Here is a 13,003-nt window from a genome sequence, read left to right as displayed (position 1 = left end):
GGAGTGTTTTTATGGAATTGTTAATAAAAATAATAATTTTGAAGAATTTATAATGTAAGGGTTTGTTCAGTTCAGTATTATATTAGGTCAAAAGAAGTAGTATATATAACTATTTAGGGCCATCCTTGTTTTGTTTATATATATAAACATTGATATGTATGAATGGGCAGAGAAAAGACCGAAAGGAAGAGTACCAGTGTACTTAGAATTGTTAGCTGGTAGGATTATGAGCAATTATTGTTTTCCCTAACACAATTATCTGTGTCTTCCATATTCCAATGCATTTGTTATTTTTATTAGAAAATAAAGGTATGTGTTATTAGAAAAAACGAAATGAGTTTTGTGAATTTTATAGTGATGAGTGGTTCCAAAAATGTACAGATGTAACTTTTGATCAGTTTGATAAAACAGTGCATCTACACAAAATGCCAGTTAGGTACTGGTTACCTAGAGATAGCTGCACTTTAACCATACCACATGCTGCCTTCTTGTTTAGTGTGTGTGTATGTGTTCTACATTATTTCAGATATGAAAAGATTTGTCTTTTTCCTTTTAGTTATTTAAATAAAAAATAATTGGAACATTTTTTACTCCTTTAGACTTCACGGAAGCCTCGTGAAGAGAGAGATGTGTCTCAATGTGAAAGTGTAGCTTCCACTGTTTCTGCTCAGGAGGATGAAGATATTGAAGCCTCCAATGAAGAAGAAAATCCAGAAGACAGTGAAGGTATCTTAGAATATTAAATTTAACTGTGACTTTGCTAGCCCAAATATGTAATTTTTAGCTTAGTCATTTTACTAGGAATTGCGTCATTAAAGAAATAGCGTATCAGTGTTTTCATGACAAAGAGACTTTAAACTTGAACACAGTGTATATATTCTTTCAGTTAACGAATATTTATGTGGCACCTGAGATAGTCCAGGTGCTAAAAGCAGATCTTGAAAAATGTGAGTCCCACTTCAGACACTCAGTGCCAATATTAGTAAAGTATTTGTGCTTCTGTATCATTGCCACCTTTGTTCAGTTGGTATTATCAGTTATGTTTCCCTCTTTATTTTATTGCATTGAGTTTAATTTTTGCAAAGACTTAGCTATGTCATATTTATGTTTTCATGTAAAAAGAATTAATGACCCTAGAGGATGGCAACCCAAGAAACGTAAGAAAAGAATTGAAAGTCCTTTTTGTTGCTTGAGCAAGTTAATGCAATTTACTTCTGAAAAAGTAAACATTTTCTTGAGTTTTTGCTAAAGAAAAAAAAGGTACCTAAATTCGTTCCAATTTTTATTGCAGTAAAGTTTCTGTGGATTTCCACAATAATTTTAGTAGCTCTTTCTGTGTCTTAAGTATGTTCATGTTTTGTATTTGCAAGTATTTTTCTTCATCTCATTCACTTTTTATCTTTGAATTACCAGAGTTTAAACTTTGTATGTAATTAGAGCTGTTATTTTCCTTTGTATGCTCTTTTGTTTTACGCTTAGGATGTTCTGTATCTTTTAGGAGTTTTAGAAATACTAGATTTAATTTTTTTTGTAAATGTTGTTGACCTTTAAACTTAAAAGTTGTCTTGAAATGGTTTTAGCTTTGAACAGGAAGTAAACTTTTTTTCTGTGAGCTTTGTGAAAAATGAGGTCAGTGGTACAAGAAAAAAGAGAATATTGGCACATGCTTGCCCTGGGGTAGTGTAAGAGTTCTGCAAGCAGTCAAAGGCAGGATGGTATGCTCATGGTACTTTTAAAGAGATCTAAGTAGGTTTGTAGCTGGTAGTTAGTATTTCCTGAGTTGTAAATTTACATGAAGCTTGTATTAGTGTGCTTGGGCTGCCAGAACAGAATACCTCAGACTGGGTGGTTTAAAAACAGGAATTTGTTTTCTTAAAGTTCTGGAGACTAGAAGTCCAAGATCAAGGTGCCAACAGGGTTGGTTTCTGGCAAAACTTTCTTTCTGGTTTGCAGATGTCTGCCTTCTCCTTTGTCTTCACATGGCTTCCCTGTGTGCACATGTGCTCTTGGTGTCACTTTCTCTTCTTATAAAGACACCAGTCTTATGGGATTAGAGCCCCACCCTGTGATGTCATTTACCTTTAATTACCTCCTTAAAGGCACTTTCTCCAAATACAGTCACATTGGGGCTTAGGGCTTCAACATAAAGTTAGGGGAGGGAGGAATATAATTCAGTACATTAAAAAGCCCACAGCCTAATTGTCATTCATATGTTTATTTCAGTACAGAGAAGCCTATCCATGCATGAGCTACCAGATTCTCAAAAACTGGGCACCAATTAAGTGATTTTTTTTCCTTCTGTTTTCTTTATTTTACTTTTAGTGTGAAGCTTTTTTCAAATTGTCAAATAAGGTTAATAAAGTCATTAAGTTTATAAATAAGTTTATTGAGGTAATTAAGGTCAGATGAGATATTAATGGGAAATGAACACAGCACTAGATTTGTGGGGTCTTCATTTCCTTTTGATTTTAACTTCGTTTGGAAAGTGTTGAAGAAAAAGTACAGTGCAGTTTATGTGACCTGTGATTTTATTCTTACTGTTAACCTTAGGAGACATTCAAGATTGGCCATTTATTGTGTGGCAAGACTCTTATCCATGAGAGATGCAGGCAGCTGCTTCAGAGAAAAGTGCCCATGTCTGTTTCCCTAAAACGTACCCCTGATTGTGTGAACACCTTTCGCTATTAGAACAGTTAAGTTAGAAAGACTGAAACCTTACCAAATTTGGATTTGTACTTGTTCTCTTGTTCTAAGTCATTTGTTAAGGTTTTTCTATAGGGAAAAAGAAAAAAACCACTCAGATTTGGCTGGTGCTTCGTGAAGCATTATGCTGTGGAAATATTGCTATTCATTTATGACTTACAGGAAGAAAATAATTGAAAAAGTGTTTATGTCAAATGATATCATCTGCTGCATAATCACGAATGTGTCTTCCAATATTTTGACGATAAGTGACTTGTTAATTTGCTCTTGGATTTGAGGCTTTCCATCACTATATAAACAGAAATAAAGATGAAGTCAGGCTTTTTGTTACTAGCTTTTCAGCATTTTGGTAGTATCCATGTATCATTAACAGTAATTGCTACCATATATTAAGACCTTACTATGTGTGAGTTCTTTCCTGAGTTTTTGTTTGTGCCTTGTCTTGATTTTTTTTTTATTTTTGAGATTTGAACTCTCATCTGACCTCCAGGCTCATATATCTAACTACCTACTTAACATTTCCATGTGGATGCCTAAAAGCCATCGCAGACCTAACATCTAAAGCAAACTTTTGTTTCCCCACCACCACACACAACTTACTTTTCCCTCCAGTTTTTTCCTAGGTCAGTAAATGGTACTTTGGTAACTCTCTCTCATACCTCACATATTGTCCATCAGCAAGTGTCAACTTTTCTGTTTACACTCATGAGGCCCTACATGGACTGACCCCTATACCTCTGTGACCATTTTGCAAACCATTTTCCTGCTTGCTCACTGTTATTTTTGTTGGTGGTGGTTGGTGTTGTTGAGATATAATTGACATATTAGTTTCAGGCGTATGACATAATCTTTCAATATTCCATATATTGCAAAATGATAACCATAATAAGTCTAATTAATAATTAACATCTGTCACCACACATAGTTATAGAATTTTTTAAGAACTGTTAAGGTTTACTCTCTTTACAACTTTCAAGTATGCGGTACAATATTGGTAACTAGTCACCATGCTGTACATTGCATCCCCAGGACTTATTTATTTTAACAGGATGTTTGTACCTTTTGACCCACTTCACCATTCCATCCCCACCAGGCCCTGCCCTGCCTCTGGCAATCACCAATCTGTTCTCTGTATCTCTGCATTCAGTTTTATTGTAAGATTCCACATACAAGTAAGTTCATGCAGTATTTGTCCTTCTCTGCCTGATTTACTTCACTTAGGTCCACCATATTGTCATAAATGACAGATTCCATTTTGTGTGTACACGTACACACACACACACACACACACACACGATTTTCTGTATCTGTTTATCCATTGATACATACTAGGTTGCTTCCATGTCTTCACTGTGTCTTCACTGTTGTAAATAATGCTGCAATGAATGTATCTTTTCGAGTTAGTGTTTTTGTTTCCTTCAGATATTTGCCCATCAGTAGAATTCCAGGATCATATGTTATATCTATTTTTAATATTTTGAGGAGCCTCCATACTGTTTTCCAAAGTGGCTCTGCCAGTTTACATTCCCACCGACAGTGGATGAGGGTTCCCTTTTCTCCACATCCTCACCAGTATTTATTTCTTATCTTTTGGATACTAGTCATTCTGAAAGGTATGAGGTGATTGCTCACTCTGTTCTAACAACGCTGTCCTCTTTGCTGTTCCCGAGTTTAGCAACCCCCTACTTCAGGTGCTTTTGCACAGGCTAATATCTATACCTGGACTGCTCCTCCCCAAGATGTACCTATAGCCCATTCTCTCATTTCCTTCAGGCCTCTGTTGAAACATCACCTTACCTTTATAATACACCCTTACTCACTGGATTCCCAGCTTTGATTTCTTCCCTGCACTTATTACTACTGATGTATTACGTATTTATTGTTGATCGTCTATTTTACACTAGAACATCAGCTCCATTTGAATGTAGTTTGTTTTTTTCACTACTGTGTCACCAGTACCTTAAATTGCTCCCCACACAGTAGGTATTTAGTATGTATTTGAATAAATGAAATAATGAGTCTATAGGATTTTAAAATATTATGTTTTATGTTAAAAGTACTTTTTCCCATGTGGTCATTTAAGTCTTACTTTGCTGTTTTCTATTGAAATGGCATATTTATACCTTTGAATTTCTTATTTTGCGTAAGATATTTCTACATACCTCCTGAGATTATACATATCTTGCCCTAAATGGTCTTGTAAAAGTTTAAAAAATCTTTATTCCATTTGGAATTATTTTTCTGTTTTCTGTAAGCTAGCTTTTCTTCCAAAAGGTCCACGTTTTTCTTCCAAAGAGGCAATTCTAAAAGTCCTAGTTTATTAAATTATCCTTTACCTAATGATTTAAGTATCAATTTTGATATATATTAATTTCCTGTTTGCATTAGGATCTATTCCTAGACACTTTTCTGTACCACTGATTTGTCTATCACTAAGGCAGTTCCAAACATTATATGACATTGACTTTATAGAAAGTTTGAATATCTGGAGAGGCACCTCTCTCTCACTCTGGTAGGTTTCATAATATTCTTGGATTTTCTTAGGGACTTACTCTCTTTCACATAAGTTATAAGTTGGTTTATCTAGCTTAAGAAATTTTTCTTAGAAACCATTGGGATTCTCATTGGAGGTACACATATTAATTTTAAGGAGATTTAAATTTTTATGTTTCCTCTTAGTCTCTTTTAAGAAAATAATTTAAAAACAATGCTTCAGTGAACATCTCTGTTTGTTGTATTTATAACTGGCAAATTGGAATTATATCAGGGATTCAATAAGAAGGAAATATGAAGTAAATTTAAGACATATGCATAACCATTCATTGATTTTAACCTTCAGCAAATATTTGAGTCTACTGTGTACCACACACAGTGCTTGTTACTTAGATTTAAGTAAGCAAAATATGTGATCCCTACCCTTAAGTGTTTATAGTGTAGCGGAAGCCATAGCTGGAATTCAAATAATTATGCATAAATGTAAAATTATAACTGTAACCAGTACATGTGCTATAATAAAAGCCTAGTAGCAAAACTAAACTTGGTTAAGGAAATGATAGGTGTTTTTTTTTTTTTTTTTTTTGAGCATGTAATAGTTGCTCTAATATCCAAAGGAAAAGTAGATGGAAGAGCCTTTTAGTAAGAGTGAATGGCATGTATGAAGTTTATGGTAGACGATGCAGGGGGCATTCACAAAACTGAAAGGCCAGTGATAATGGAATACTGAGAGAATACAGGGTACAAGATAAAGCTGGAAGGGCTGGCAGGGGCCCACCAGTCTGGGCCTTGGAATAAGGTCATACTCAGAATTTTAGAACTTTATCCTGAGTAGTAAAGGTCTATTGAAATGTTTTAATGGAAAATGAAGGGGTTGGGGTAGCGGGGAGGGAGAAAGGAAGAGAGTGTGAGCTTTGGTAAGATTTGGCTTTTAAAAGGCTCTGTCATTTTTGTAGAGAATGGTCTGAGGTAGAAGATGAGAAGAGTTGTTTTTAGACTAGAGTAGCAGTTGTGAATTTAAACAGAAAATGGATGGATTCAAGGGATATTCTTAGAGAGATCTTTGAGACTTACCCAGGAAGGATGTGGAGATAAATGAGAGCAGAGTTTAAATGACTCCTACTTTGCTTAATTAGATAGTAAACACAAGAAAAGAACCTGATTTGGGAGTGTTGATGTAACGATTTTGTGATTCCTTTGAAACACCTAGGTAAAGATGTCAAAGCACTAAAATTACATTTATAAAATGATACAAACAATATAGGGAAAGACCAGTGTTATAACAGTGAATTAAAAATCAATGTATTCTAGAGATTTGCTGTCCATTGTGGTAGCTTCTAGACACATGTGGTTATTGAGCTCTTGAAGTGTGACTAATCCAAGTTGGGATGTGCTGAAAATGTAAAATACAATCAGTTTGAAGACTTAGTACCAAAAAAGGTAAAATATTACTAGTTTTCTATATTGATTATATGTTAAAATGATAATATTTTGGGCATATTGGGTTAAATGAAATATATTGTTAAAGTTTTACTTGCCTCTTTTTATGTTTTAAACATGGCCACCAGAAAAATTTAAATTACAGATGTAAGTTGCATTATGTTCTGTTGGACAGTGCTGTTCTAGAGTATCAGTTCTCCTGGGTAAGAAGAAAAACACAGAAACAAGCTCATAGAAATAAAACAGAATGTTACCACTTATGGGAAGGGCTTTTGTTTCATTTTGTTTTTTCTTCTTTCTCCATTTTTCAAATTTCATATAAATTATTTTTAGACATTAAAAACTTTGCCAATTTGAGAAAGTCAAGACAATTTGATCTTTCCCTTTCATACTCTATAGAAAACTAGCTTTCCCGATGGCTGTAATATCAGTGAGGTCACCAAAGGAGGATAGTTTATCATAAACAACTACTTTCAAGCATGGCCTCTGTCACCACTGAAAACAATGAAAAATGTTCATTATCAGATTTTTATGCTGTATCATTATCTTTTTTTTTTTTTTTGTAGATAATTATTTTTTATTGAAGGGTAGTTGACACACAGTATTACATTAGTTCCAGGTGTACAACACAGTGATTCAACATGTATATACATGATAATTCTAGGTACCAGCTATCACCATACCAAGTTGTTAGAATATTTTGACTATATTCCTTATGCTATACATTACATCCCAGTTACTTATTTATTTTACAGTTGGAAGTGTGTACTTTTTTTTGTTTTTTTTGTGAGGGCATCTCTCATATTTATTGATCAAATGGTTGTTAACACCAATAAAATTCTGTATAGGGGAGTCAATGCTCAATGCACAATCATTAATCCACCCCAAGCCTAATTTTCATCAGTCTCCAATCTTCTGAAGCATAATGAACAAGTTCTTACATGGAGAACAAATTCTTACATAGTTGTATCATTATCTTTAAGGTGCTGAAAATAGTTCTGATACAGAAAGTGCTCCTTCTCCTTCACCAGTTGAAGCTGTCAAGCCCAGCGAAGATAACACTGAAAATGCAGCTTCTCGAGGAAGCACTGAACCTGTGACTGAGCTCGAATCCACCTCTGAGACTGCACCTAGCGCATCTCCTTCCTCCGCAGTCCCAAGTGCAAAACCAGCTGAAAGTGACAGCGTGGAGACTCCGGGGAATGACAGCATCACTGTTGAGACAGCAGAGCTGATGGACGTTGAACATCAGGAGCTCAGTACTGAAGTGACTTCTGTTCTTGATCTCCCTGCAACTACCAAAGCAGACTCTGTAGATGTTGAAATGAGGGTGTCAGGAAACAGTCCATCTAAAGTTGAAGGTGATGCCAAAGATAGAGACCTTGAAAGAGGCAGTGAGATGACAGAGCCTAGAAATGAAGATTTGGTGGTGCCTCAGCAAATAAATGCCCAAAGGCCTGAGCCCCAGTCGGACAATGATTCCAGTGCCACCTGCAGTGCTGATGAAGATGTGGATGGAGAGCCTGAGAGGCAGAGGTGAGATTTATTCCTTACATATTGTCCTGTTCTTTACTCTGGCTGCTGAGATTACCTCTGTATAATAATGGGCAAGCTAAAGGTAGCCTGTATGCTTTTAATTTTGGATTGTCATACTGTTCATCTATTTAAATAATGAAGAACAAGTGTTTTTTTTCATTTTTTTTATTTTGGTATCATTAATCTACAATTATACGAGGAACATTATGTTTACTAGACTCCCACCATCACCAAGTCCACCCCATATACCCCATTACAGTCACTGTCCATCAGCGTAGTAAGATGCTGTAGAATCACTACTTGTCTTCTCTGTGTTGTACAGCCCTCCCCGCCCCACCCCTGACATTATGTCTGCTAATAGTAATGCCCTCTTTTTTTTTCCCCCTATCCCTCCCTTCCCACCCATCCTCCCCAGTCCCTTTCCCTTTGGTAACTGTTAGTCCATTCTTGGGTTCTGCTGCTGTTTTGTTCCTTCAGTTTTTTTCTTTGTTCTTATACTCCACAGATGAGTGAAATCATTTGATACTTGTCTTTTTCTGCCTGGCTTGTTTCACTGCGCATAATACCCTCTAGCTCCATGCATGTTGTTGCAAATTGTAGGATTTGTTTTCTTCTTATGGCTGAATAATATTCCATTGTGTATATGTACCACCTCTTCTTTACCCATTCATCTACTGATGGACACTTAGGTTGCTTCCATTTCTTGGCTATTGTAAATAGTGCTGTGATAAACATAGGGGTGCATATGTCTTTTTCAAACTGGAGTGCTGCATTCTTAGGGTAAATTCCTAGGAGTGGAATTCCTGGGTCAAATGGTATTTCTCTTGAGTTTTTTGAGGAACCTCTATACTGCTTTTCACAATGGTTGAACTAATTTACATTCCCACCAGCAATGTAGGAGGGTTCCCCTTTCTCTGCATCCTCACCAGCATTTGTTGTTCCTAGTCTTTTCTATGTTGGCCATCCTAACTGGTGTGAGGTGATAGCTCATTGTGATTTTAATTTGCATTTCCCTGGTAATTAGCAATGTGGAGCTTCACATGCCTGTTGGCCACCTGAATTTCTTCTTTGGAGAAGTGTCTGTTCAGATCCTGTGCCCATTTTTTAATTGGATTATTTGCTTTTTGTTTGTTGAGGTGGGTGAGCTCTTTATATATTTTGGATGTCAACCCTTTATTGGATCTATCATTTATGAATATATTCTCCCATACTGTAGGATGCCTTTTTGTTCTATTGATGGTGTCCTTTGCTGTACAGAAGCTTTTCAGTTTGATATAGTCCCACTTATTCATTTTTACTTTTGTTTCCCTTGCCTATGGAGATATGTTCATGAAGAAGTCACTCATGTTTATGTCCAAGAGATTTTTGCCTATGTTTTTTTCTAAGAGTTTTATGGAACAAGTGTTTTTTAATGATAAGGTACTTAATGAAATAATTTTTTTTCTACATCCACTGTTACATGTTACCATTATGTATAGCAGAAAAGGGGATTTCAGCTAACAAAGTTATGAGCTAAACCACATATGACTGCCCTTCCTGGTAATGGAAGCACTCTGATGTGGTGATGAAGATGGAGGCAAGAGACGTTGGCCCCAGCGTTATTTGCTGGAAGATAGTATGGACTCAAAGCAAAGCCTGCTGCACCTGTGTACTAGATGTAAGAAAATGCCAAGAGTAGAAATATGTCAGGTGCTCTCAAAATAGAATTAGAAAGCATAATTTAAGTAAAAGTTAATGGTAATTATGATGACCACTTTTTTTAATAAGTTAATATAGTATTCATATTTGTGTTTTAAAAATACTATAATATGAAAATATCTCATCTCTTTATGGTTTTTATAAAAATTGAAAGTTTTACATATTTTATGGGAATCGATACTGCTTTATTTAATATATTTAATTTCTTGGGTATTTCCTTTTCTTGAAAGAAATTGGAATCTCACCTAGAATCACAATAGAAAGTTGGTTCATGCAAATTCTAGAAATGAATTAGATTAAACCACTTAATCAGAAACAAAATTCAACTTTTTCTTTTTTTCACCATTAAAAAAATTTTGTTTAATCTACATAGTATCCTCTTAGTTTCAGTTATATGTACAATGATTCGATACTTTTATACATTATGAAATGATTTCCACAATAAGTCTAGTCACCATCTTGTTACCATACAGAGTTTTTTACAATATCACTGGCTATATTCCCTATGCTGTACATTACATCCCCCATGACTTATTTATTTTTTAATTGATAGTTTGTACCTCTTAACACCTGTTTGGCCTGTCCCCCCGACTCCTCCCCTCTCTGGTAACCAATAGTTTGTTTCCTGTATCTTTGAGTCTGTTTCTATTTTGTTTTTTTAGATTTTGCATACAAGTGAAATCGTGGTATTTGTCTTTCTCTGTTTGACTTATTTCACTTAGCATAATGGCCTCTGGGTCCATCCATGTTGTTGGAAACAGTAGGTTTTCATTCTTTTTTATAGCTGAATAATGTTCCATGGCAGTATATATACCACACACACACATTGTCTTTATCCATTCATTTATCAGTGAATACTTAGGTTGCTTCCATATCATCAGTATTATAAATAGATGAAGTGAACATAAGGATGTTTTCTTCAGATAAATACCCAGAAGTGGAATTGCTGTGTCATATGGTAATTTTATTTTTAATTTTTTGAGGAATTTCCATAGTGGCTGCACCGACTTATCTTCCCACCAACAATGTACGAGGGTTCCCTTTTCTCTACATCCTTGCCACACTTAATTTTTTGTCTCTTTAATAATAGCCAATCTGACAGGTAGGTGGGTGTATCTCATAGTGGTTTTAATTTGCATTTCCATGATGATTAGTGATGTTGAACATGTTTTCATGTGCCTTTTGATCATCTGTATGTCTTCTATTCAAGCCCTCTGCCCATTTTTTAATTGGATTATCTATTTTTTTTTAATGCCAAATTGTGTAAGTTCTCTATGTATTTTGGATATTAACCCCTTATCAAATATATGATTTGCAAATATCTTCTCCCACTTAATTGGTTGCCTTTTCATTTTGTTGATGGTTTCCTTCACTGTGTAAAAGCATTTTAGTTTGATGTTATCCCATTTGTTTATTTTAGCTTTTTTCGCTCTTAACCAAGGAGACTGGTCCAAAAAAATATTGGTAAGACCAGTGTCAGATTGCATACTGCCTATGTTTTCTTTTAGGAGTTTTGTGGTTTTAGGTCTTACATTCGTGTCTTTAATCCATTTTTAATTAATTTTTATATATGGTATAAGGTAGTGGTCCAGTTTCATTCTTCTGCATGTAGCTATCCAGTTCTTCCAACAGTATTTATTGACAAGATTGTCTTTTCCCCATTGTGTATTCTTATTTCCTTTGTCTAAGATTAATTGACCACATATGCATGGTTGTTTTTCTTTTTTTAGGTCTCTATTCTTTTTTCATCTGTGTGTCTGTTTTTGTGCCAGTACTACACTTTTGTTTACTGTAGCTTTGTAGTATAGTTGGAAATCAGGGAGCGTGAGTACTCTAGCTTTGTTCCTTCTCAGGGTTGCTTTGGCTATTTGGGGTCTTTTGTGGCTCCATACAAATTTTAGGATTTTTTTGTTCTAGTTCTCTGAAAAATGCCATTGGTATTTTGATAGGGATTGAATTTAATCTGTAGCATGCTCTGAGTACTATGGGCATTTTAATAATAATAATAATACTTCCAGTCCATGAGCATGAAGTATCTTTCCATTTATTTGTGTCACCTTCAGTTTCTTTCATCAGCGTATTACAGTTTTCAGAGTGTAGGTCTTTCATCTCCTTGGTTAAATTTATTCCCATGTATTTTACTCTCTCTGATACAGTTATAAATGGGATTATTTTCTTAATTTCTCTTTCTGATAGCTCATTAATGTAAAGAAATAACTGATTTCTGTATGTTAATTTTGTTTCTAATGACTTTACTGAATTCATTTATTTTCATAGTTCATGGGTTGAGTCTTAAGGGTTTTCTCTATATAGTATTATGTCATAGGCAAATAGTGTCACTTTTACTTATTCCTTTCCAATTTGAATGCCTTTTATTTCTTTTTCTTTCCTAATTGCTGTGGTTAGGACTACTACCAGTATGTTGAATAAAAGTGGCAAGAGTGTGCAACCCTGTCTTGTTCCTGATCTTGGAGGAAAGGCTTTCAGCTTTTCACTATTGAGTATGATATTGGCTGTGGGTTTGCTGTCTATGGCCTTTATTATGTTAAAATACATTGCTTCTGTATGTTTTGAGACTTTTTATCATGAATGGATGTTGAATTTTGTCAAATGTCTTTTGTGCATCTTTTGAAATGATCATAAGGTGTTATTTTTATTAAGGTATCATTGATATACACTCTTATGAAGGTTTCATATGGAAAATATTGTGGTTACCACATTTACCCATATTATCAAGTACCCACCATACCCCATTGAAGTCACTGTCCATGAAATGATCATAAGGTTTTTATCCATTGTTTTGTTAATGTGGTGTATCATGTTGATTGATTGGTAGATGTTGAACCATCCTTGCATCCCAGTGAGAAGTCCTACTTTATCCTTGTGTATGATCCTTTTAATATGTCATTGAATTTGGTTGCTGATATTTTGTTGAGGCTTTTACACATCTATGTTAATCAGGGATTTGGGCCTGTAGTTTTCTTTTTCTGTGGTGTCTGGTTTTGGTATCAGGGAAATGCTAGAGTCATAAAAATGATTTTGGAAGCCTTCTTCCTCTTCAAGTATTTGGAATAATTTGAGAACTTTTCCTTAAATGTTGGGTAGAATTCACCTCTGAAGCCATCTGGTCCTG

At 35.0% G+C, this 13,003-nt stretch overlaps 1 protein-coding gene across 14 annotated transcripts in view; it reads left to right on the top strand.

Annotated features, from left to right (window-relative positions):
• NCOR1 (nuclear receptor corepressor 1) overlaps window positions 1-13,003 on the top strand; it is a 203,504-nt gene that overhangs the window by 139,182 nt on the left and 51,319 nt on the right. For all 14 annotated transcript variants that reach the window (XM_036920642.2, XM_036920646.2, XM_036920647.2 and 11 more), the window contains 2 exons: window positions 600-726; window positions 7,620-8,172. In XM_036920642.2, the coding sequence (XP_036776537.2) occupies window positions 600-726; window positions 7,620-8,172 (680 nt within the window). The remainder of the gene's footprint in view (window positions 1-599; window positions 727-7,619; window positions 8,173-13,003) is intronic.

The sequence above is a fragment of the Manis pentadactyla genome, chromosome 4, assembly GCF_030020395.1.
Source record: "Manis pentadactyla isolate mManPen7 chromosome 4, mManPen7.hap1, whole genome shotgun sequence".
NCBI lineage: Eukaryota > Metazoa > Chordata > Mammalia > Pholidota > Manidae > Manis > Manis pentadactyla.
Note: the sequence above shows the minus strand (reverse complement) of the source record. Positions and strands in the feature narration are given on the sequence as shown.